Source organism: Meriones unguiculatus, chromosome 6 (assembly GCF_030254825.1).
Source record: "Meriones unguiculatus strain TT.TT164.6M chromosome 6, Bangor_MerUng_6.1, whole genome shotgun sequence".
Classification (NCBI taxonomy): Eukaryota; Metazoa; Chordata; class Mammalia; order Rodentia; family Muridae; genus Meriones; species Meriones unguiculatus.
This window is the reverse complement of record NC_083354.1, coordinates 34,095,785-34,121,723: the sequence shown is the minus strand read 5'-3', so window position 1 is coordinate 34,121,723 and position 25,939 is coordinate 34,095,785. Positions and strand designations below refer to the sequence as shown.

The following is a 25,939-nucleotide window of genomic DNA, read 5'->3' as shown; positions in this document are numbered from 1 at the left end:
TGCACGCCTATGCGCAAAAGGGCACATATACACGTACACACGGGACTGGTAGGGAGGCCTGGAGGATGGCTCCACCGTACAGTCAGGGCTGAAGGGAGAAGCCAGAGCTCTCTGAAAATGGCCCTGGGCTTCACGAGAGGCTAAGTTGCTTCTCGGAGCCAAGACCTCTGGGGTAAACAGGTCTTTGGGTACGTGCCCTCGAATTGCTCGGGATTACTGTCTAAGCCGCATCTTCTGACCCTACAGATGCCGACATTTTCCAGGTCTCTTCGAAAAGCGCCTGTGTGTGTGGCTAAGCTCCCTGAGGGTAGCTCCCTGAGTGTGGCTAAGCTCCCTGAGGGTAGCTCCCTGAGTGTGGCTAAGCTCCCTGAGGGTAGCTCCCTGAGTGTGGCTAAGCTCCCTGAGGGTAGCTCCCTGAGTGTGGCTAAGCATCCTGAGGGTAGCTCCCTGTGTGTGGCTAAGCTCCCTGAGGGTAGCTCCCTGAGTGTGGCTAAGCTCCCTGAGGGTAGCTCCCTGAGTGTGGCTAAGCATCCTGAGGGTAGCTCCCTGTGTGTGGCTAAGCTCCCTGAGGGTAGCTCCCTGTGTGTGGCTAAGCATCCTGAGGGTAGCTCCCTGAGTGTGGCTAAGCTCCCTGAGGGTAGCTCCCTGAGTGTGGCTAAGCTCCCTGAGGGTAGCTCCCTGAGTGTGGCTAAGCATCCTGAGGGTAGCTCCCTGTGTGTGGCTAAGCTCCCTGAGGGTAGCTCCCTGAGTGTGGCTAAGCTCCCTGAGGGTAGCTCCCTGAGTGTGGCTAAGCTCCCTGAGGGTAGCTCCCTGAGTGTGGCTAAGCTCCCTGAGGGTAGCTCCCTGAGTGTGGCTAAGCTCCCTGAGGGTAGCTCCCTGAGTGTGGCTAAGCTCCCTGAGGGTAGCTCCCTGAGTGTGGCTAAGCTCCCTGAGGGTAGCTCCCTGTGTGTGGCTAAGCTCCCTGAGGGTAGCTCCCTGAGTGTGGCTAAGCATCCTGAGGGTAGCTCCCTGTGTGTGGCTAAGCTCCCTGAGGGTAGCTCCCTGAGTGTGGCTAAGCTCCCTGAGGGTAGCTCCCTGTGTGTGGCTAAGCATCCTGAGGGTAGCTCCCTGTGTGTGGCTAAGCTCCCTGAGGGTAGCTCCCTGAGTGTGGCTAAGCTCCCTGAGGGTAGCTCCCTGAGTGTGGCTAAGCTCCCTGAGGGTAGCTCCCTGTGTGTGGCTAAGCTCCCTGAGGGTAGCTCCCTGAGGAGCACGCAGAGCAAAGTCCACCTGCCTCCTGGTGAAGGCCTAGCAGGTGCTGGGAACTGGGATAGGCTCCTGAATTTGTGATCCTGCTTTTGATCACGTCATTTGGGGGCCAGCATTTTTCTTGTTGTTTTATGAGGCAGAGTCCTGTCATGTACCCCTGAACTCAATGGGGAGGCCAGGCTGGCTTTAAACCTGGCGATCTCCTAGCTTTGCCTCCTGGGTGGTACAATAACAGCCACTGCCTGGCTGTGGTCAGTGTTCATATCCAAGTTGTAGAGATGAGAAAATTGGGGTTCAGAGGAGGTTGGTGAGGGGCTTATTAAGAGTGTATTTAGCACAGGGAGGGTAGTTGGCCTTTTCAGTGCAGCGTTTTCCTATAGGGCCCATTTCTGTTGGCATGTTGGTTCCTTTGTGATCAATGGGGGCTTTGAACCATCACAGGGAAAGATCTCCAATTTTTATGTTATGAACCTGATGGCTTGTCAAGACATTATACTACAGACTTTTAGGATTACGCTTCCTTTTTTTGTTTGTTGTTAGCTGTAACCTAGCGGCAAGCGCTGCAGTTACTGAAGGCAGACAGCCTTAACCTGGTGAAACACAGCCAGAGGCACATTTGCAGACTGGGTCTCTCTTGATTCCCCACATTTAGTTTTGATAGTTCAGTTGCTCATATTTTATTGCTGGTTGTTTCATGAGCCTGTTAGCTTCATCCGCAAAACTGAATTCTCTTCAGTTCTCAGCTGGAGCTCTCAATGAAATGTGACTGCCTCATGCTCAGGGCCACTTTTTCTAGGCGGAGGAAATGTAACCCAGTGTGTACCAAGCTGAACACACACATTATGAAAATCGCCTGTTGATGCTTCTGGAGGCAGGAGTAGTCTTGCTTGCTGGATCCTGAGTGGAAGCAACTACCAATGGGTTAAAATTTCTGTTTTTTGTAATTGAAGAATCTTTATTTTCAAGTGTGTGTGTGTGTGTGTGTGTGTGTGTGTGTGTGTGTGTGAAGAAAGGCATGTGCACATGAGCGCAGCGCCCGTGGGGGCCAGACGGGGGCATGGCGTCATCCAGAATGGGAAATCGAATTTCAGTTCCCTGCAAAGGTACCTGCTCTCAACAGCTATAATTCCTTGTAATTGTTATTGTCACACACACACACACACACACACACACACACACACCAATTTTTGAAGTATGCCTCATTCTCATTCATACTCGGCAGCTGTCCCCACCTCTCTCCAGGATGCTTTCCTGATTCCCATCTGAAACTGTCCCCAGTCAGCACTCCTTCTCTTCCCAGCCCCTGGCGAGCACCAGCCTGCTTCCCGGCCCATTTGCTTGTTCTGAACACCTCACGCAGTGGAGTCACCCGATATGTTCACAGACACATGGCTTGCTGACTTCTTTCATCCCTGTGTCCTCAGGGTCTATTCCATGTAGCTGAGTGTATGGGAATTGCTTCCCATTTCAAGGCAGAATAATACTCCACTGTAGCTGTGAACCACATTTTAAAGAAAACATTTGCCTGTGATGGCAGCCCTTCCTTTGGAAGAGCAAGCGTGAAAGGCGGTGGAAAGAGGTGAGCTGCCTGCGGCCCCACCCTTCGGTGCTGACTGAGGCTGCAGAGAGGGCGGCTCTGAACAGCGGCGCCCTGCTCTGCAAAATGAGTGCAAAAGGTCAACACCATTAAATACTCTCCATAACTCTTTTCTCCTGTTCAGATCCCCAACTTGCTCAATCACTTTATACAGCTGTTCTCAGGACTTGCCACAACCTACTCGGGAACTGTTTAGATAAGTTTTTCCCTCTTCCTCCCCAGCCCCGCTATTTATAGCATTGCTCTTCACTTCCCACTCAGACGGAAGTCCACCAGAACGGAAGGTAGTTTATCTTCCCTTCCTTTTCGGGGGAGGTACATGCTCATTTTATTACCAAAGACTGTCTGCTGATGAGTGCGGACCCCTAAGTTTTTGCCTTACTTTCAGTTCGTGAGAGATTTATCACTCCTTGGTGATGTTTGGAAATAATTTAAGGATAGAAAGCCATTCTCCCAGTGCTTTATTTTCTAGCTGAGCTGAGCAACTGGAAAAAAATGATTTTGGGAGCAGGAGCTGGCTCTGAGGTTAATGTGCTTACTGTGGGATCATGAGCCGACCTCAGATCCTCAGCAGCCACGTAAAGGCCAGGGGTGGCGGTACATGTGTGTAACCCACATGTGCTGGGGTTGGGGGCTCACCAGCCATGTAACCATATCAGTGAGCTCTGGGTTTATTAAGAGATCTAGTAAAAAAAAAAAAAAAAAAGAGTAGACGCCTAAGGTCGGCCTTTGGTCTCACATGTGCATACATGCACACATACACACTAGCTTTACCGAAAGCTAAGGATAGAACCATCCCAGGAGTAGCAGGCTGTCTCGTTCCTGTCTGTGTACGTGAGAGGCTCTAAGTCAGCATTCCACAGGGACATCCTCATGCGGTGTTCACTGTGGCCCTATTCAAAGAGCCCCGGTGCCAAGCAAGACAGGCTAGGTGCCAATCAAAGAATACATACCGGACGTTTTACATACATACATACATACATACATACATACATACGTGTGTATGAATTGGGCCATTAAAAAGTAAAATTCTGTCACTTAACACAAAATACATGAAATCTGAGATCATAATATTGAGTGAAAAAAGCCAGACTTAATATATTAAGACAATAGCATGCTTTCGTCTTAGTTGTGGGTTTTCACAGTTAGTTGTTGTCAAATTAACACAAACCAGTGTAGGGAACACCCTCAGAGTTTGGAAGGAGGCTGACGGAGGCGTGGTGACGTCTCTCTGTGAAGTCTTTCGTCTTTGAGTCTCGGCCATAAAGAGACTCTGGGTGCTTTAAAAGGTCTAACATTTGCACATAATTGCTATTGTGTCAGATTTATAAGGCTGAACTATGTCAGGCAAGACAGCCTCACAGGGCTCTTAAAGTGTGAGTTTCCTTGGTTGTTTCATGTTTTAGAGTTATAGTTGCAGCCCGGGGAGATGCTCAGTCTGTAAAGCACCTGGCCTGCAAACGGGAAAACCAAGTTCCAACGCCAGTGTGCCTGGAAAATGTGGGCGCAGTGGTTTGGCTTGTCATCTCAGCCCTGGGGAGGCGGGGACTCTGAGTCTCAGGATCACTGGCCAACCAGCCTTGCCTCGGTGGTGATCTTGAGGTTCACCATGCCTCAAAAAAGACTAAGTGGATGGCTCTTGAAGAGGAGTACCGGAGGTTGTACTCTGGCCCTCACACACATTCTCACATGTGCACCTATGTGCAGTTCTGCACCCAAGCAGGACCACACACAAGCATACATGCAAGAATCGCAGGGGCTTGCTTAGCTGTAGAGTCTGTAGGGTAAAGCCACCTACTGGACATTCCAGGCTTATAGATAACTACTTATGTTGGACGTTTTGATCTATTTTGCTGTTGTGCTACTTTAAAAAGATTTCTCTGTCTGTCCGTCTATCCATCTATCTGTTTGTCTGTCTCTCTTTGTGCCTCTCTGAGTGTGTGTGTGTGTGTGTGTGTGTGTGTGTATAGGTATCACAGGAAGATGTGCAATCCCCCCTGGAGCTATAGTCACAGGCTGTGAGCTGTCCATCAAAGGCCCTGGGAATTAAACTCAGATATTTTGGAAGAGCAGCCCAGTCCTTAACTGCTGGGCTATCTCTCTAGTTCCACTTTGTGCTATTTGAAGCAAGATTTATTTTCACTTTGTATCATTTTTGTGCCCTGCAACTGACTGTATTTCTTTGCCCATATCTTCTACCCTTAGTCTCCACTGTAAAATTCTGGGCTGCCTCTGGCAGCCAGAGGGTCATCCTCATAGTGACTGGACAAGGCGGAGGAACTGATTTTAGCCTCTCAGGGGAGAGGATAACTCAGTTAACGTTCTGTTGTAATTTAGCCTGGATTAAAGGGCACTTACTGGAAAACGTTGCAGGCTCTATGGTGTGCTGTTGGAAACTGAATTTCTCCCTCTATTTCCCCAGAGCCTTTTTTCCCCTCCGCCTGGAGCACACACTTGGAGCTTCAGGAAGCGGCGTCCTGTTGCAATCACAGCTTCATTGTTCTTGTGTTATTTATTTAGTGTCTTTCAAAGAGTAATTCCATTGCCTTTAATGGTACTAGAGAACCACAAAGAGTCTTGGGGACAGTGCAGGGACTCGGTTCTTTACTGGGCAGCCCCAGCCTGGAAGTCCCCAGCAGTATTATTTCCACACCAGCGGAAGAACTTGAGAGCCCTCTCGTGTCTTTACCTCCTCGCCACTCCTGAGATGACGTCAGTCAGTCAATCTTCTGATCTTGCAAAATCATTCACTTTGTAAAACCTTTGTTAGACCACAGCGGTAACAGAATGTGTATCAGGCAGCCGTGTGACCCTTGGCAGTTCACATCACCTCTCTGAGTATTGGTATTCTTAGCTGCTGACAAATGGAGAGGGACAGGAGAATCAGTGAAATGGTGGGAAGGAAGGGAGCAAAGCCAGGGGCCTTTGAAGAAAGGCGGGCCCCCTTTCTTCCTGTAGGACCTCACAGTAAAAGAGCAACAACAAATGTCCCCTACCCTGAATAGAAACATGGTAGCATGTGGGTGTATGCTCACTTGTGTTGCTTTGTGTTAGCGCGTGCACATGTATTCACATATGTGCGCTTCCCAGTGTGGAAGGCAGAACGCCACGTGCCACCTACCTTGTTTTTGAGACAGGCCCCTCTCTGGCTTGTAGCTCACCAAGCAGGCACCAAGGGCCCTCCTGTGTCCACCTCCCCAGCAGCAGGATTACAAGTGTGCATGTGCCCCATGCTTTCGGACACATTGGTCCTGGGGACTGAACATAGGTGCTCATGCTTGCACAGCAGCATCTTATCAATGCAGCTAACTCCCCAGCCCTGGCTCAGTTTCCTTTTGGCCCCTGGAGGTCTCCATGTTCCATGCACACGAGGCAGGTGAGGTGTGAGTACACAGTAGCTACGTCCGCCTCGTGAGCGTGACTGCGTGCTGGGGCCAGTTCCCTCTTCCTCTGAATGCCCAGGAGAAAGCAGAGTGCCAGGGGCTGTGCTGAGTGACTCTCTGGGAGGGTTGCCACATAAGGATGCCCACAGTATTTTATTTCTAAATCCTGTCTTAACTCCCAGGCTCTCTAGGGACCTTGGTTCTCTCTGAAGCTGATGGAGTAATTGTCGCCAGCCTCCTGGCTAACGACTGTGTCTGTCACTTCTTTTTCTCCTCCTGAAGGGAGGTGACCCTCTGGGGCACTTGGCAGTCTGGCTATCCAATGGCTTCAGAGCCTGGATTTTTGAGGTCTTGTTGTCCTAAGGCTTTCTTCCTGTGCCTGGGTGGCATCCCAGGGCTCATCACAGAGGCATGGGGGAGGGGCCAGATCTGCACGTGCCTGGCACATACTCACATGGCTGTGGTCTGCTTTTCTCTCCCTTCCTCCAGAGTATAAGAAGAAGTATGGGGAGGAACATGGCTCCTGCCAGGCTGGGATAGCGGGCTTCTTCACTGAGGTAGGTATCAGCCATGTGGCATTTATTTCTCTCTCCTCCTCGGTGTCTGGTCCTTTCCATTTTGTGGTTGGGGTGGCCCCTGGAGATGGGATATCTGGCGTTTTGGGCAGTCCAGCCCTGGGTAAGTAGATTCTGATGTTGCTACCAGGGGATGTGATTTAAACCCGATGAAGGGCACTAGCAGGGTTGAGACCATGTGAGTGGAGGGGACTCATGGGAAGGTTTCTATAGAAGTTGGCTCCATCTGAAGTCTATGGAAGCAGTTTGAAGACATGTCAGCTGCCCGGGTGTCACCTCACACCACTGCCGCCTCCTTAGCAGAGACTCAGTTTTACACACATCGGCTTCCTGTTTCTTCAATTCTGGAAGCCTCTGCTCTGGAATGTGCCCAAGTGACAGGAACAGAATGCGTTTTGACTGCTAGGACATTTTTAGGTACCGTTTTCTCTGTTACAAATACACTTCCTTATTTTGTGTATGTGCATATGTGCATGGGCAGTTTATCACAGCTCATGTGTGGAGGTCAGGGGACAACTTTGTCTCTTTCCACCATGTGTGTTCCAGGATCAAATTCAGGTCTCCAGGCCTTGAGCCAAATGTCTACACAGGGAGCCGTTGCAGTCCCCAGGGACTTTTTCTCATTTGATATCATCTCCTCTAAGTTTGGACATGTTCATGGCTTCTAGCCACATGCCCTTCCACTCCTGGCTTTGCAAGCAGTAGCATTGCTGTCCACACACGCCTTCAGGCCAAAGATCAAAAGAGCCTTTGCACTCCAAGCTCCTCTGAGTCCTGTTTAACCCCAGAGCACATCCCAGATGACTGCTGTCCTGTATCCTCACCCAGTGATGGCCATGAAGCTTTAGAAAAGCCACCTGCACCCCTCACAGACTCAGTGGCCCTGGATTGTCTGCCGTGATTCCTAAAGGTCTTAGAAAACATCTTATAAATTATGTCGATATGTGTGTGTATCAAGTGAGTGAAGTGTCTGCAGAGGCCAGAAGAGGGCATCAGATCCCTGAGCCGAGAGAGCAGCCCGACATGGATGTTGAGAATGGAATGCAGGTCCTCTGGAAGGGCAGTGAGCACTCTTAACTGCTGAGCCATCTTTCCAGGTCCTGCTTTGTTTTGTTTATCACTATCAAATATACATAATACAAATTTTTCCATTTACTCATTTTTAAAGCCTAGAGATCAGTGGCTTTTAACGAATTCAGTGTCATGTAGCTGTCACTCTTGTGTAGTTCCCCCTACCCTTCAGCCTGGGTCCTTTCTTGAGTGGTACCATATGTTTTCTGTCCAGCAGCCTGAGGGATTTTGCAAAGTGAAACCTGACATTCTGACCCCATGACCTCCTATTGCATGGAAGACAAGGGCCCCAGTTGCACATCACTACCCAGGGCCTGAATCTCAGGACCCAATGCTTTTTCCTCCTGCTCCACACTGAGAGGGCAAGGAAGGGAGCATTCTCTGACCCCAGGATTTTCTTTCTGAAGAACATCTTGGCAGAGTCAGAAGTGGAATTGTCTACCCTGTTTTCAGAGACTGTGCTATAAAGTCAAAGAGAGAGCAGTTGGTAATATAGTATCTGCTCCAGAGACAACAAAGAAAAGACAGTTTCACCAGCTTCACTCTGGAACTAGCGAACTCCAGGTGCTTGGTTAGCTTGCCACACCCACTCAAACCAGTGCCTTTTCCCGATTCTCTATACCAGTGATGCTCAACATGTACCCCACATTCTCTGTGGGTTTGGCCCCCCCCAAAAAACAAACGAATTGAAAACAGTATAAAGTGTACTTTGGCAAGTTTATGTATCACATTTGCACAGGTCTTAAGCATGGATGCCAAGTCCTGTTGTGAGGTCAGAAAGATGGACCTACCTGGTCTGCACAGAGTTCCACGCTGGGTCCTGGGATTGGCACTGCCATTTGTCATAGCTGTTGCAGTTAAGATGAAAATGTCCGTCTGCCCCCTCTATTCCATCCCATAAGTTTGCAGCCCATCACTGAGACACACTTTCTCTCTGCATGGCCCCTCCCCACTGAGGAGACCTTGTCATCTTTCCCCAGTCTGGCCTCCCCAAAAGAGTGCCTCAGAAACACCTTCTACAGACAGCAAAGGCAGTGTGGTTCTGCCTGCTCGGAGCAGTGTCTTCCCATCAGCTTTTGATGAAATCTAAAGTCTGTACTTCTCTGAGCCTCCTGGGGCCTCCTGCCTCTCTAGCCTCAACTATTTCCCAACTGCTCCTGTACGCTGCCCCAGCTTGCCTGGAGGTTGCTGCCAGGACCTGTCACATTTTCACCGTGGGCATTGCACTGGAGCACCACACAGAGCCCTGTGCACAAGAGCGCACTATGCACAGTAAGATCCAGAGGTGTTCAGCAATTGAATTTTGGTATACCCTGTTTTCAGTCACGAATGTGAGGTACTGGTCTACTCACAGAGCTGCTTCTAGAATATTCTTGGGCACAAGAGCTGCCCATAGGCAGAGTTAGGGCTTGGGGGACTCAGCATGGGGCAATGTGGAGATTTCCCTTGATGAGAGAGGAGGAGTATTCATGGCAGAAATCAGAACTCTTTAAATGCTTGGCCAGGAGCCGAGGGACAAGGATTCTTGTTGGGGAGGCATCTTTTTGACCCCATCGGCTGGTAAGTTGAAGGACTGTAAGGATGCTTGCAAAAGATCAGAAGGGCAGGGTCATGTAGAAGAGGTCCAGGCAGCAGTGCAAGTTAAGGGTGACCAGAAGGAGGAGGGAACAGGGCTTAGACCCTGAGAAAGCCTCAGTGTCTTGCGATGTGCCTCCTGGGCTCTGCAGATGAGTAGGGACAGAGTGTCCAGAGCACAGAGAGGATGGACAGCTCCGAGTGGGAAAACTCCTCCTTCTGCAATATAGTTTTCCAACTCTAGCCTTTGTCTCCTGGCTTGCCTGGGCCTCTGCCTCAGCTTTGGTTCCCAGGCCTTGTCCCCTGTAAAAAGCAGATCTTTGAACTCTCTGTCTCCCTAATTTCTGGAACTTCAGCTGTCTGCAACTGAACAGGAAATGTAGTTGAAAGGGTCAGCCAGGCCAGTTTCCCTCCTCTGCCCTGCTGCTGACCTCCATACTCTGCTGTGGTGAGCCATAGCTTGCTGGATGTGGTCTTGTGGGGTCAAGGCGTTCCCACCGGAGATGTCTGCTTGACCTGTGGGTCAGCGTCCCTCAAGTCATCAGTCTTCTCTAAGTTGTGAATGCCCCATGTCCTTGAGGATAAATAACAACCTCAGCCATTTTTGTAGACGAGAATGGCAGAGATGATGGCCTCTAAGCCTCTAGAGAAGACATGGGCTGGCCCACCATGGAGACGTCAGGTGGAAATTTCTTGGTTCCGATTTAATAGTAGATGCTGTGCTCACTGGTGGCAGGCAGACAGAAGCTGGTGGCTCTCTTCAGGCACATCTGGGTGACACCATTCCTTGGGGAAAGGTCCATACTGTTTATTGAGGGACTGGATTTGGGCAACTGTGACTTTTGCTTGTGAGCATTTGTGTCCGGCATCGGCATTGGCTGTTCCTTGCATGACAGAGAACTTAGAACTGATCACACTTTCCTGATATTTGTGAATAGCACCAAAAGGACCCAGCCACCATCCACAGTGAAGAGAAGGAAGGCAAACAGAAGGGTTTTCAGGAAGGCAGCATTTCCCTTGAGTGTGGCCGGGAGGGTCACAGCTTTGGCTGAGCCTGCCCGTTTGGACTGGGATGAGATAGTGTAAGGGGAAGAAAAATAGGAGTTTTGTCTTTGTGATTTAGTTTTTAAATTTTTATTGTTTTTATCAGTATGTGTGTGTGTGTGTGTGTGTGTATGTGTGTGTGTATGTGTATGTGTGTGTATATGTGTGTGTGTGTATGTGTGTGTGCACATGTGTGCATGCATCTATAGAGGCTGAAAGTCAGCTTCATGTGCTGTTGTGCCTCAGGATCCATTCACCTTATTTTTTTGAGTCAGGGTCTCTCAATGAACCTGGAGTTTGCTGATCAGGCTGGCCGACTGGCGAACCCCAGCCTGTCCCATTCTCCCTCGTGCTGGCATTATAGGTGTGTGCCAACATGCCTGAATTTTTCTGTAGGTGCAGGGGATTGGACTCAGTCTTATGCTTCTATGGCCATGCGCTTTACAAACTGATCTGGCTCCCAGCCCTTCTCAGGTTTTTAAGGACTGAGATTACTTTGTTTATATACTTTGTAACACTTGAGAGGCAACAGGCGTTACTAAGTATCTATTTAGCTTTTCCTCTGGATGAATCCAAATGAGAGGAAAACAGCATTCCTCACCCGGGGCTCTGCAGGCATCTGCAGGCTCCTGCCATTGCTCAGAGCCTTAGGAGAAAGCTGCAGAGAGAATTGTCTATACAACTGGACCTCAGGGCATCACTCATGCTCCGAGGTGCCCTTTGTGCTTGGGCACTGATTACAATTCCTTTTAAAGCTCGAGGCCAGAAAAGGAGTCTCTCACCGCTAGTGAACTCATGGTTTATCTTTCAAACACTCTTTGAGAACTTGTACTGTTCTCACCAGTGTGAGGAGAGCAAGTGGGTTTGCATCATCATTCCCTTTTCCTGGTGAGCACGGAAGCTATCTGTTCTTATAGAGGAAGAAAGGAGAGCAGACAGAGGACGAGAGAAAATGGCTTCCTGTAGTTTTCTGGCCCAATGAGGAAGAAGCCACAAACACATGGCAACTCAGCCTCCTGCTCTGAGTCTGTGCATTCATCTAGATATGTCATTCAAAAATTTTATAATCCCAGTTAAAAACTCACATAGCCCAAGATGGTGTCTCGGTACCTTGTGTCTCCTGTTATATTTTTATCCTATTTTGTATAATTATTTGAGTTTTAAAGACTTACCTGAGTGTCTGCATATGTATGTGCTCCATGTGTATTCATGTTGTGAATTTTAAAAATTATTAGTTTACAAAAGAATTAGGTTTCATTGTTATCTTTTTCTGAATAGAATTTACCTTTGTTGTTTATCGTTTTCTCTGTCTTTCTTTTCTCTTGCCCCCTCCCACCTCCAGTGACCTTCTTTCCATATTTAAATTTTTACCTATTTATCATTGTCTACACACACTTGATGTATGTGTAAATGTGTGTGTAAAGGTGTGATTGCCACCGTACATGTGTGCCGGTCAGTTCTCTCCTTCTACCATGGCTGTTGGGGATGGAACTTGGGTGGTCAGGCTTTTGCAAAACCCTTTACCAACTGAGCTATTTTACTGGCCAACATTTTTATTGAGACAATGGCTCATGCATCTTGGGTTAGCTTTGAACTCTCTGTGTAGCCAAGGCTGGCCCTGAACTCCTAACCCTCCAGCCTCTGTATCCCAGCTTCTGGGCTGATAAGAGTGTACCACTATACCAGGGTTGATATGGCTGTGTTCTCAAGTGCTATGCCCTCAGGTCACATGATTTAGGAAGAGTCTCAGTTGCTCACCATTCTGTGTTTTATCTTGGGGAGAAGCTAGGTGGGTCCATGGCAGCTTTGGTGGTGGCCAGAACAGGGACTTGATCTGTCACTCATTCTCCCCCATTGTTTAGCAATTCCATCCTTAGGCCTGAAAACTCAAGCTCCATGATAGACTCCGATTGTCCAGGACCTGGTACCATATATGTCACTGTAATGAGGCATTGTAATTGCAATTCCCAGGTCTTCATTGCCATGACTGTGGCTCTCAATGCATCACCTAATCCTCCGTTTCCCTTTGAATCTCTCTCCCTAGGAGCTGGTGGTCATGGGTGCTCCGGGCTCCTTTTATTGGGCTGGGACGCTCAAGGTGCTGAATCTCACGGAGAACACGTATTTTAAGCTGAATGATGAAGCGATTATGAACAGGCGGTATACCTACCTGGGTGAGTAGCTGGGGAGTCTACAGACAATAAGAGGAACTGTGAGTGCTCACCATCGCCACGGGCTCACAGAGTATTGCTTCATTAATAGAAAGCAGTAGCAGTCAGGTTCTACATTCATCAATCCAGTTACACTTTAATTAGAGTTCCTTAACATCGAGGTGCATCCATGGATGATAGAGAGGACACCAAAGGAAGAAACGCAGTCCAGACTGGGTGGTTTTGTTAAAATCTGATGGGTGAGCTTCCAGGGGAACAGCCATTTCCTTGCCTTGCTTGGCACCCAATCACGTGTAGCTGGTCAGGCTCACAATGAATGCACATGGATCCTGGCTTTCTCTAGAGATCATTGTGAAAGACATGTCTGCTTCATCGTCACTAGCAGAAACAGTAAGAATTGGGAATTCCCACAGCAGCGGGCAACCTAATGCCGAGCCTTGCTCAAAGGCTCTGGAAAGTTCTCTTACTTTTTTTCAGTTATTTTAAGTGTCTAGAAAGAAGACAGGCATAATTTAAATTACGCCTGGCCCTGGGCTGGGTACAGTAGTGTGCAGCCATGTCCTTGCTACTCCAGAGGCCACATCCTCTACAGGAAGTTTGTGGAATCAAGCACGTTTGAGGCCATTCAGGACTACAGAGTGGGATACTATAGAGATAAGCTGCCTTTGCTTGTGTGTCAGTACCAATTCTCTACTCTTCAATTCAGGCCTTAAGAGGACTGAAAATGAAAATAAATTATAAAGGTCATTAGTGACAAAATAATGTCTTTCATGCCTGCTATATGTAGATTAAGCCAAGGGAAATTCCTGCCCCCCCCCTTTTTTTTGTGCAGAGAATTCTGTGGAAAGGCCTTGCTAGGTGGGTGTAAAGAGCTAGGGGCTTGCCAATCCAGTGTAACTGTTTTGTTGACTAGTTCAGACCCAACATCGCTTTCCAAGCTTTGAGAGTTTCCTCATCTGGCTCCTTAATTCACTGCTGCTTATGAAGCATTTGCTCAGTGCCAGGCTTGGTGTGTCATTTCTTCTAATTTCTGAAACAGCTTTACAAGACAGCTATTATGACTGACTTCTGTCTGCAGTTCATAGGTGAAGAAGTGAGAAGGCATTTTGTAGCTTGCCAAAGTCACATGGCTTGTAGTGGCAGCATCCGTTATAAAGCCTTGGTTTCTGGTGCAGGGTCTGAAGCCCCAACCCTAGGGTGTATGCTGCGGCCATCGGTTGTCTCTGATTCTGAACGTCCCACTATGCTATGAGCACCTCACATTGCCGGGGCATTGTATATTTGGTGAACAGAAGGGACTCAACACTGAGTCAGGAATAAAAGGAAAGGCACAAGAGAAACACACCTAGCTGGGTGCAGTGGTGCACATCTGTAATCCCAGTACTCAGGGAGGCAGAGGCAGGTGGATTTCTGTGAGTTTGAGGCCAGCCTGGTCTACAAAGAGAGTCCAAGACAGCCAAGGCTACACAGAGAAATCCTATCTCAAAAACAAAACAAAACAAAGCAAAAAACAGCAAACAAACAAAAAAAAAAAACAAACAAACAGCAAAACAATAGCTGGTTGGTAGCTTTAGGTTTGAGGACAGGTTCTGAGAACTTTGGGACTCAAGGTTTCTCCCTATGACCAAAACAGAGGCCCTTATCTGCTGCAGGGATTAGCTTGGAGTAGATGAGGGTGGGTATCACCCTTCTCACTTTTGGGTAATGTGAGTCTTCGAGTTGAGAAAAATGAGAGATAGCCATGTTAAAGTGATCGCAGCTGCCACATACCATACAAGTCAACATGTAATCACAGCATTAGGGGATAAGGTCATAGAAAGCTTGCATGATACACATATAATCACAGAATTAGGGGTTGAAGGTCATGAGAAGGCTTGAGTGATGTACAGCAACATATACTTTTCCAACTGGCCAGAGGTGTGGCTTCAGCCTGCCAGCTAGGTATTTAGAAGGCAAGAGACATTTAAACTAAGCTCTGATGCCCGTTTCCTGTTGTCTCTGGGCTCCTTTCAAAAATTCAGCCATCCATCTGCTCGCCCATCCATGCATCCATCCATCATTGCTAATCTTGGGCATGGTTATCTAGCCAATGTATTGTCTATATGCAAAAAAAAAAAAAGATTATTGAGATATTTTACAATATTAGGAATTGAACCCAGGGCCTTGCACATACCTAGCAAGTGTTCTACCATTGAGCTAAACCCCTGAGCCCTATATTCATTTTTTTGACTCGGATGGGGTTTGCATTGCAAGGATGTATGTAGTCATTCATGAATTTGTACATGTTAGCATATGGACTACGTCGTTAGAATTAAATTTCCACAAAGTAAGAACACACAGAGTATGATTTTTTTGTTTTTGTTTTCTACCACCCTGCTTGTTCCTCCAGGACAACAAGAAGGTACAGTCCTCACCGTGTGCTCGTGAGCATGCATCTCTGTGAGACAAGCAGTTCATTATGAAAAGATTGTCAGCTTCCATTTGCCCTCCAGAAGGCTCTGTGTCCTAGGAATCCCAAGAGCACACCACCCAGACACCTACCTAGGCAGTTTTCTTCTGTTGCATTGTTTTCTTATCTGACTTCCTTTCTCAAGTGTGTCCCTGCTTTCTTCCCATCCCGTTCAGGCTACGCAGTGACCGCGGGCCACTTCTCTCATCCGTCCATCACTGATGTGGTAGGAGGTGCCCCGCAGGATGAAGGCATTGGAAAGGTGAGGAGACATGCCTGAGGCATGGTGCAGTGCCAGGCAGAGGAGGGGAGGACGCTGCCCTGTTGGGACTCCCCAGTTTGCTTTGCCCTGAACACTCTCCCGTAGGCTGATGAGGGGTGGGCGGCGGGGAGCACTCTGTCTCCTTTTGGTCACCCTGAGAGAGTTCACCTTGAAAGCTTACAGTGTAGATATTACTCTTTGCCAGTTCTCTTCTTTGCAGCTGACTTTGTGTGTGACCTTCAGGTATCCTTCAGAGGAAGGATACCACCACCTTCCCAAACCTTTACCTCGGTTCTGACCTGATGAAGCCAGATCTTACCTGTAATGCCTTTAGAGCTTCGTGATGCCGGATTTTCACTTGTTCCCCCAATGTTTCAGGAAAAAAAGATTGTGTTTTCAGACTAGTGCAAGCACGGCTAGCCTGGGAACGTGTAGATATGGCTTTCTCTGCTGTATCTCCAGGAAGGTGGAGGACACCCTGTGGCCCAGAGTGCCCTGAGACTCTGGGAGCTATGGCCTCGAAGGGCCCAGTAAGGGGAGCTGTAGCTGTCGGTAGCACCTCTGCTGGACCACTGGAGATCTGCTTTTATCTTACCGGTTGTATTTATTACTCTTCTCACTGCTGTGACCTGTCATGCCTGCCAAGAAGCCATTTAGGGAAAGGAGGCTTTGTTACGGGGTAGAGTCTGAGGAGATACCCTCCACCATGATATGGAAGGCATGGCGGCAGACAGGAAGCTGTCTGGTCACTTTGCATCCACACGCCAGGAGCAGAAAGCTAGCCTCGAGGCCTGCCCCCAACTCCCACCTTCAGTGAGGCCCTACTTCCCTACCCTCCCAAACAGTAACACCCGCTGAGAACCAGGTGTTTTAAACATGTGAGCCTGTGGGGACCTTCCACATTCAAACCAGCGTGTTGGGAAAAACTGAACAGTAGTGTAAATTTTGGGCCCATAGTCCCAAAAGTAGAGCAGTGATGGTGTGGGACCATATCACCTGTGGTTCAGAGAAGTGGAATCCTGAGTTCTGGCTAATGAGCGCCTTCATCGAAAGGTCAGAGAGCTAAGAGCATCAGCTGACAGACAGGCTTCCCTGAGACGTGCTCACGACGTCATCGCTACGGGTTATCTTGGGCAGGCGGCAGCAGTCCCTGCTCCTGTCTCTGGAGGATGATGCTGCGCAGAGAGGCCCTTTGAAAGTGAAAGCAAATGTCAAGGCCAAGGCAGAGCCTGTTGGCATTGGGCAGTTGAACTCTGATAACTTCTGTCAAGAGCTGGCTCTGTCTGAGTCACATGAATTCCTCTACAGAGCAGAAGAAAAAGCCCCAATGGCGGTGGCGTCGTCCAGGGAGGAAGTAGGGCCACCAGACGTCTCTGTGAGGCCTTTAGGGTTTGCTCATATTCATTCCTGGTGTGAGAACACCAGGGCCTTCATACCAACATGCCGCTCCTTAGCCCAGGAAAGGGCCCTTTGCCCTGGCTCTCATTAGCTCATCTTTACATACTATATAACCAGAGAGGCTGCAGAGATGGCGCACTGATTCAGTGCTTGCTGTCCTCGTAGATGACTAGAGTTCAGTTCCCAGCATGCACTTCAAGCAGCTCCCAGCTGCCTGTAACTCCAGCTCTGGGAGATCTGCTGCTTCTTCTGGACTCTCCACATACCACATACATGGGGCATACATCTTGCAGAGAACCAGAGTTTGATTCCCAGCACCCAGCGGTGGCTCACAACTATCAGCAACTCCAGTTCCAACGGGTCCAGGGCCTTCTTATGACCTCTGTGCGCACCAGGCATGCATGCGGTCCACATACACACATGCAGGCAAAGCATACATATGTGTAAAACAAATCAATTAATCTCTATAAAAACAAGATACAATCAACGAATTCATAGTGCTAGGAGCCCTCACCAAAAAAATAAATAAATAAATAAACAAATAAATAAAAATAAAAAATTTCACAATAAAGGGATTTTTTAGTGTTTACTTGCTTCTTTCAAAAACTAAACCCGTGTTTATCCACACAGATTTCACAGTTCTAAAGACTATGTGGAATCATTTTGGGGTGGTTATCTCCAGTGTTCACCTCACCCCAGGACTCCTAGGATTGAAAGAGTTAAAGAGAAAGGGTGTCTATCTTCAGAAGAGTTGGGATTAGATCGCTCAGCTCTACATGAGGAGTCCTTCTGGACCTTGCTGTGCCTGGTTTCGACAAACTCTGTGGTTTGGGAGCTGTGGAGACCATTTCCGCCCCAGGCTTGAAGGACGCTTTCTTTATAGCGCGGCTCAGGGTTCTGTTGTCACAGTCGTTATCACTGATCAGTGTCCACACACCTGTGAGAGGCAACAGGCAGACACTGATGGATATCTTTGGTCAGTGCTTTCAACCTGACTACGATTCTTTTTAAATCCACAGGTTTATATATTCAGAGCGGACCGAAGATCAGGGACCCTCATAAAGATTTTTCAGGCATCAGGAAAAAAGGTGAGTCTTGGTGTGGTTCCTTCAAGGATGTGCATGACCTGAGGGCTCATGCTCGGGAGGAGGCGCGGGTTTGCACATGACTAGGTTACAGGCTTGTTTTAAAAGGTGTCATCGTGCAGGCGCTGGCGATCAGGTGATGTGTGCTGTCCCTCTGCCTTTCCCTTCACTCCTGTCTCCTCTAGCTGTCTCAGGTATGCCCACCTTCAGCCCACAAAGATCAGGTACTGTCAAGGGCAGGCAGGGAAGTGGCCACTCAAGGGACAGGCAGGCCTTGAGTCTCCCCATTGTCCCTGTCTCATCTGCCTGATACTGCCTCCTCTTCCAATGTCCTTGACTCTCCACTGCCATTGCCAGGGGGACTGCTATCACAGAGAGAAACTTCAAGTGAGCCCTCCTTGGTTCCATGTACAGGGACGTTCAATCTACAGCCTGTAGGCTGTGTGCCCCATAGGTTAATGCATCCAGCACAAAATTACAAAATTCCTTAAATACTATGAGGTGTTTTTATTTGCTTAGTTATTTGTTTGCTTGCTTTGTGTAACTATTTTACTGTCCTCAGATATGAGCTTTTTGGTAACAACGTGGTCTTAGAGCACCAAGAAACAAATGGCCACAAAGCCATCTCTGAAGGTTGTCTTGGAGGAGGGTTCTCTTCCTGTGACAGTTACCATGCTCTTCTCCCTCCCTGTTTCCCCAAAGTTTCCATTGTAACCATGAGACTAAGCCATTAGAATGGTTCCAGGATTCATTCACATCCTTTCCCTGGGCTTCCCCGTCCTGTCTGTGTTCTTGCAGCTTAGCTCAGCAAGAAGGTGTGGCTGAGTTTAGCAGCTCAGTGGGATAAGCTTGAGGCCAGGGGGATTGTGGGGTCATGTGGAGGATGTTGGAGGCCTTTGTGGGCTCTGGGAAAAAGCTTAGGATGCATGGAATGTGGGAGGGAGATGCCAGGAGGCTTTGCCCGGAAGTTTCCCTGAGACAAGGAGAAAACAATGAATGTTCCTTCCTGGCCCACTTCCTTTGGTTTCTGCTTCATTCCTGCCCTGCCATGATCTTGCTACACACCAGCTTAGAAACATTCCATGTTGTTTCAACAGTGAATGGTATTTGGAGTTGGAAAAATCTCATATACATATAGTTGTTATTCTTTTTCTATGGTTGCAATTCTAACAACCCTAATATATACACAGTATATAATGATCATAACCTCTGCGTGAAAAAAAGTGTACCCACAAACTTGGCTTTGCTTTTAGCTCTGGGAAGTGTGCTGGCACGTGTTATTTTAACATTCTCCAAACCCCAAAATATTCGCATCAGAAGGTAACCATGAAAAATTTGCAAAATACGTTTTCTAAGCAACCCTAAAGTTTGAAAAGAAATAGCTGCATACACTTTGCGATACATGAAAAAGAGCCTCCCCCTTAAAAACAAACCAAGCAGGGTGTGGCTGTCCTAAGACAGACGGATGGTCGTGTCCCCTGTGGCTAGTGCGCCTGCGTCTGACAACATCAACACCCTTTCAGAGTGGCCCCAGAACAGGACTCTGCCCGGTGCTGCTTTCTGAGGGTCCTTCTATTGTCCTTCTGGTCAGGTTTGGAGCGTGGCTTCCAATTGTGTCTCAGTGAGTCAGGTTTGGGGGGTGCAGTTTGAGAGTGGATGCCGTGCAGTCTTTGAGAGCCCTTGTCTAGGCTGCCTGAGGAATCGATGCATGAGTTCTAGGGCAGACACATGTGTTTTAATGGCCTCATCATGATGGCAGGTTCCTCCACGCAGACACTGCAGGCTCATGGCACTCCACCTCCGCCTCTCAGCCTCCCTCTGCCTCCTCCCTCCCTTCTTCCCTCCCTCTCTCTCCTTCCCTTCCTTCCTTCCTTACTCCCTCCCTCCCTCCTTCCCTTCCTTCCTTCCTTACTCACTCACTTCCTCCTTCCCTTCCTTCTTTCCTTCCTCCCTCTCTCCCTTTTCCTTCCTCCCTCTCTCCCTTTTCCTTCCTCCCTCTCTCCTTCCATTCCTTTCTGCCTTCCTCCTTCCCTCCCTTCTTTCCTTCTCTGTGTGTGTTTGTGCATGTGTGTATATGTGTAGGGGGAGTTTTTTGGGGGGTTGTGTGTGTGTAGGGGGGATTTGTGGGAAGGTGAAGTTGTGTGTGTGGTCATGTGGATCCATGTGTATGTGTGCATCTGCCTTCCTTGGCCACTATCTCCCTTATTTTTGAGAGGCCCTCAGTTGGGCTGGCTGCCCCGAGTGTGAGCTCAGGGATCCTGAGTCTCTTCCTCAGCACCAGGGTTATGGCTGCTCAGGCTCGGGTCTTCATGCTTGCACAGCAGTACTTTACTGCCAGAGCCACCTCCTCAGACCCCCTCCTTTTCCTTTTTTTGGTGCTCCTCTCTGCAGAGCCTTCGCCCTGCTCTGGAGTCACTGAGACATCACCTTCGCCAGTGCCTTCAGCTGCCTGTATGTCACCATCATCTATCCGACCTGATGTAGGGCCTTCCCCTTCTGTTGGCTCGTTCTGCTTATTGCTAGAAGAGAGTCTCAGCTCTCTGACTGTTGCACTATCTCACGGAAGGACATGACTCCCCTGTAGCTTTGCCCTTTTGTCCAGGGCTACATGTACAACGGAGGCTTCCACTCGGAAAGCCACCCGCCCACTTCTGTTTTTGTTTGGCTCCACTTTGGTTCAAATTGTCTGGTATCCTGGCTCACGTTCAGTAAGAAAGAAAAAACAATTAGGAAAATGGTCTGCTGCTGCTTGAGTGACACCTTACAATATCACTCAAGTCTGCACTAAGCTTGTGGCTCAGATGTGAATACAGACGCACTCCAAGCTACTGAGGATATCCGCTTAAGGAACTCTGCTTCCAAAAATGTCTTCTTGACATGTCAAAGTGTTATCAGCTTACCTCAGTGGGTAAAGTTGTCTGCATTTAAAAACCTGAAGGACTTTTGATCGGACACCCATGAAGATAATAGCTCCCTGGGATTAAGCCAATCACCTCAGGGGCTCAGCCCAAGAGAACAGCTGTTGGCTTTGCTCTTCTGGCCTTGCCTGAGTTTCTAAGCAGCATCCCCAAGGCCCTCACGGCCAGTGGTAACCTCAGGAAGTTGATTGGAGCACTCTCGCCTCTCTCAAACTCCCCAAGGTCACCTGCCAGCGAGTCTCACAAGCAAGAGAAAATTCTGGGTCCTTCTATCTGAAAGCATTCACTTAAAAGCAATCGTACATCTTGTTAGAAGACGTTCCAAACCCGCAGCCCTTCAGGGAGGGCACAACATTGCATGCTCCTGTTTGGCACACACAGCGTTTGCTTATTTACTTATTTAACCCAGAACTGGATATTAGCCTAGGATCTCTGTAGGCAGAGCTCTCTTACCACTGGGCTGTATCCTTAGCTCTTTTGTGATTTTTACTTTAAAAAGACTTATTGTTTTTTCTACAATTTTAAACTCTGTGTGCATGTGTGTGAGTGTTTGCATGTGAGTGAAGGTACCGATGAGAGCCGGTGACATCACATGCCTCGTTCACTTTTGAGGAAGGGTCTTGCTAAGCTTTCTAGGCTGCCCTTGAACTTGGGGTACTCCTTCTTCAGCCTTCTGAGTACTTGGGGTTGCAGCCCTGGGCCACCAATCCTATAGCAATTAGTCTTAAAAAAAATTAACACGTTGCCAGCATTTGGTACTTAAAGTCAAAATTTAGATCTCTTGGAAAAGGAAAGGCTGGTGTGCTGGGAGCAGCTGTCCTGGCGATGTCAGCCACAGCTGGGTGGGGCTGCTGCTTCAGCTGGGCCATGAGCTCCGGGCTGGGGCAGCCCCCACCACTCACTGTCACAACTCAGACGCCACTTCCCACCTGAAAGCTTGAGCTGCTTGTTTTTCTTTCACTTGTTCCCTCCAGGCAAAAGCCCGGGCCTTTGGCCTTCGTGTTTGAGATGAGGGGTCCAAACCCCCAGACCCTGGGCCAGGAGATGGCTCTGTTGATTTTAGAGTCTTGTTGCCCAAGTGTGATCCTTGGGTCCTCAGGATGCATGTGAAAAAGCTGAGAGTGTAGCATGCTCTTGTACTCTCAGCACTGGGGAGGAGGAGAAGTACATATGTACCTGCACACGTGTGGACTTGCACACGTGTGTACCTGTATTCACACGAACATGCACCACGCCATAACATACACACACACACACACACACACACACACCAAGACTAGGAAGAAGTAACAGGTATTGATTACACTCTGATTCAAAAAGATCCTGTACAAACCGGCCCTGTTCCTCTGTCTATCAAAACAATCCTATGAATCACCTGTTCTCCTCTCTTGGCAGCTTGTGTCCCGTCTCATACTCCGTGTAAGGCCAGAGAGGTTATGTGTCCCGTGTCATACTTTCCTACCTGTTTGTGTTGTGAGATTTTATGTTCCTACTTGCTTTGCCTAGTCAAATGTGTGTGTGGCACATATGTAAACATGGTGTGTCATTCTGTGGGGACTGGCCTGTCTACGTGCCCCTGAGAGGGCTGCCCCCGGCTAGCTGTGGTCTCCAGTTGACTGGAAGGTCCTTGGATTTGGGTATGTCACTTGTCACTCGGCTGACACAGCTTCCGAGGGGCTGTGGATGTGTACCTAAGCTGGTGGGCTAATGAGGCGAGGGCCCTGGCCTATAAGGACAGACTCTGAACAGGTTGTCATGACTGGACTTGGTTGCAGATGGGCTCTTACTTCGGCTCCTCCTTGTGTGCAGTTGACCTGAACATGGACGGCCTCTCTGACCTGCTTGTGGGGGCCCCCATGTTTTCTGAGATCAGAGATGAGGGGCAGGTCACCGTCTACCTCAACAAAGGAAGTGTGAGTATACTACAGGGCAACAGGGAGGTGGGTGTTGGGGAGGGATACCCCATAGGGATGCGCATCCACTGGGCCCCGCTGGGAGCAAAGCATGCTTGGGCTGTGCTACCCAGAGGAGATGAAGCCTTGGGTCCTGCATGGAAAGGGTTAATGATCCATTAGTGGACAAAAGTACACAGTGTGATGCTTCCAAGTGTGGGGCCCAGGGGCCTTAGTGACTATTGGGTGCTGTTTTCGGGTTTTCCTGCTCCCTATAAGTGATGTCAATGCGATAGACACGTGGTAGTAAGGGTCTCCATCGTTCCGAGGTTAACTCACTTGTCTCAAATCTCACAGCTAAAACCTAGAGAGGCTGGATTTGAGCCTCAGCAAGTTGGCTTTCTCTCTAGGCTGCACCACCTCTCAGAGTTTATATGATCTATTGGAGAGACGGATTGAGGATGTCTGTGAGGAATCTTGAGGAAGGAGCAGGGATGGAGTGGAAAGGTCAATTGACCTGAGCCTGAGCTCCCAACAGAAGGAGGCTCATTGCGGGTTGAGGGGTGAGGTGGTGGACTGGCTCAGCACAGAGCACGGGATGAACTGGCCGAGGGCTGTCAACAAATGTCCCTTACTCTGCAGAACCACTTTGGATTTCCCTCAGCACACTAACAGGAAGAATTACAGAGCTGGCCATCTGAGCATGATGGTGCTTGGATTTAACCATCCACAGATTGAACATGTGGGGACAAAAAACCCACTGTGTCCTACTGAGCATGTGTAGATTTTCCTTGCCACTGTTCTCTAAATGAAGTAAACCCTATTTGCATATCATTTGCATTATATTAGACATCGTAAGGTCTAGGCATGGCTTAAGGCTAGGGGAGGGCACCCATAGTCTCTGTGCAAACACTGTACTATTTTATGTAAGGAATTCGAACGCCTAAAGTTTTAGTATGATGGGGTCCTGACTCCAATACTCCTAGACACCAAGGGACAACAGTTTTTGTACTTTGAGGTGGGGGTTTCAAGAAAGCAAATCATCACATCTTTATGACACAACAAAAGGCAGCCCCTGTTGCAGTGGGCTGTGAGTGTGTGGTAGCACCAGAATGCCTCCATACAAGGGAAGGTTTAAAGATTCTTAAGCTTGCAGACACCTAATGTCCTGGGATTTGTTTGTCAGCTATTCATGGGGACCATGGACATTCTTAGATGGTTTCTGCTGCCATACAGTTATGCCAGCTCAGTGTTTGCCCAGGAATCTCAAAGTTGAGCCACATAGGATGTAGCCCCAGGGGTCCTGGGTATCGAACCTGGACCTCTGACAAGGTTGCTAATGCCTGTTTTGTGCAAAACCTCAGACATTTGTAGGAAAGGGCATGAGAGAAGGGAAAAATAGAAAAATGGACACTTCTTTGGTTACCAGATCTAAGGACCCTAACCTTCACCTCTCTACCAACAACCGGAGTTGGGAATTTAAGGAATAAATAGATTTATTCAAGGCCAGCCCTGAGGTAAAGACAGGAGAGGCTGTGACCTCAAGTTGACCTTCTGGGTGGGAGGCTCAAGCGTGTACAGACACAGGTTTCATCAAGGCACTGGACAGGACGACGCTGATGTGCTGGTGAGGCCGTTCCACCTGGAGCCCATCCCCTCTCCTCCAGAACTTGATCTAGGACCCTGGTCCTGGACCAGCACATGAATTTTCTTTAAAGATGAATGCAGCTCATTTGCTCTGAAAGGAGGCCCTCAGAGACCCCCTCCTTATGATTTAGAAAACCCCAGGGTGGTCTAAAAGGAATTATGGAAGGGAGCAGAGATGGCAGTCTCTGTCTGTGTTGCACCTTAAAAAGGTGCTGGACCAGATGTTGTAGCTCATGCCTTTAACCCTAGTATTCAAAAGGTAGAAGCAGGAGAATGCCTGAGTTTGAAGCCGGCCTGATCTACACAGAGACTAGCCAGAGCTACACCGTGGGACATTGCCTCAAAGAAAACAAAAACCAAGTTTGGAGAAGAGTTAGGCTGTACAGAGAGCTGAGAAGAAAGACAGTGTGGGGCCAAGGAGAGGGTAGGCTTGCCTGTCTGGAGTTGGCCAGGTGGGGCTCAGCCGTTGGTCTGCCTGCCATTACCTTTCTTTAAAATGTGTCTCGGGCTATTTTCAGATTCTCTCGTTGCGTAGGTGAAAGGCTGTATTTTGCTATGAGGAGAGATAGTTGGCTTCCTGTGGTTCTGCCAGCTGTTTCCTGTGCCTGGTTGTACCCTAAGAGGATGTCGTTCTGAGCTCTGAGTTTTCATTGTGCTTTTTCGGCCCCCTCCTCTTTGTCCCCCCTCCATCCTGTTTCCCAGGGAGCCCTTGAGGAGCAGCTAACCCTGACCGGAGATGGCGCCTACAATGCACACTTTGGGGAGAGCATCGCCAGCCTGGGGGATCTGGATGATGACGGGTTCCCAGGTGAGTAGGTCCTCTCTGGGGCACGGGGTCCCTCCAGGTGCTCGACATGCTGAGTTTGTGTCTGGCTCCTGTATTTGCTGTCTCACCCCTGAAGGTACAGCAGTTCCCTTGGGTAGAAAGGGGCACTCTCAGAGAGGGGCGGGGCACCAGAATTCGGCTTCTGCACAATCCATTCTCATCAGCTCTGCTCCATGCACTGTGTGTTTGTAGCGGCCTCTGGGGCTTGTCTTCAGGCTCCTGCCCATCACAGAATGTTTGACTCTGGGGTGGGAGGCTCAAGCATGCAAGGACACAGGTTTCAGCAAGACACTGGACAGGAAGTTGATGTGCTGGAGGGGCACCTGGGACTCTCTGTCCTGTTGTTGGGGAAATGAATAAGGAGAGAATAAGTATTTCCTCCCCTGAAAATGTCAGCCTAGTTGTGTATGTGTGTCAGAAGAATGGGTGGGTATGTACCTACTGTCCATCTCTTCTTGGACAATGGTACCCCCATAGCCTTTTGGCTTCTCTCTGTGGTCTTTTTGGCACCTCTTCCCCTCACTGTGTGTGGAGCACACAGACATTAGGAGGCGCTTCTGCAGGGCAGGAATGCAGCTCTTTCTTAGGCCACACCCCCTTCAATACGTCACATCATTGGCCACAGGTGGCTTCACTCAGTGAGAGGACTGTCATGGCGAGGTCACGGGAATATGCGCCCCTCACACTTGATCTCACATTAACAGACATATGACTTATGAGAAGCCAGGGGAGGAGCGGAAGGAAGAGTCAGGCTTTGTTCCAGGAGCTGTCATTCGTGAGAATACTGTCGGTGTACATGTG

At 48.8% G+C, this 25,939-nt stretch overlaps 1 protein-coding gene across 1 annotated transcript in view; it reads left to right on the top strand.

Annotated features, from left to right (window-relative positions):
* The window catches only part of Itga9 (integrin subunit alpha 9), a 270,685-nt gene that overhangs the window by 34,176 nt on the left and 210,570 nt on the right, over window positions 1-25,939 (top strand). The window contains exons 5-10 of the mRNA XM_060385077.1: window positions 6,715-6,782; window positions 12,535-12,664; window positions 15,287-15,372; window positions 17,790-17,858; window positions 22,549-22,686; window positions 25,015-25,120. Of these exons, the coding sequence (XP_060241060.1) occupies window positions 6,715-6,782; window positions 12,535-12,664; window positions 15,287-15,372; window positions 17,790-17,858; window positions 22,549-22,686; window positions 25,015-25,120 (597 nt within the window). The remainder of the gene's footprint in view (window positions 1-6,714; window positions 6,783-12,534; window positions 12,665-15,286; window positions 15,373-17,789; window positions 17,859-22,548; window positions 22,687-25,014; window positions 25,121-25,939) is intronic.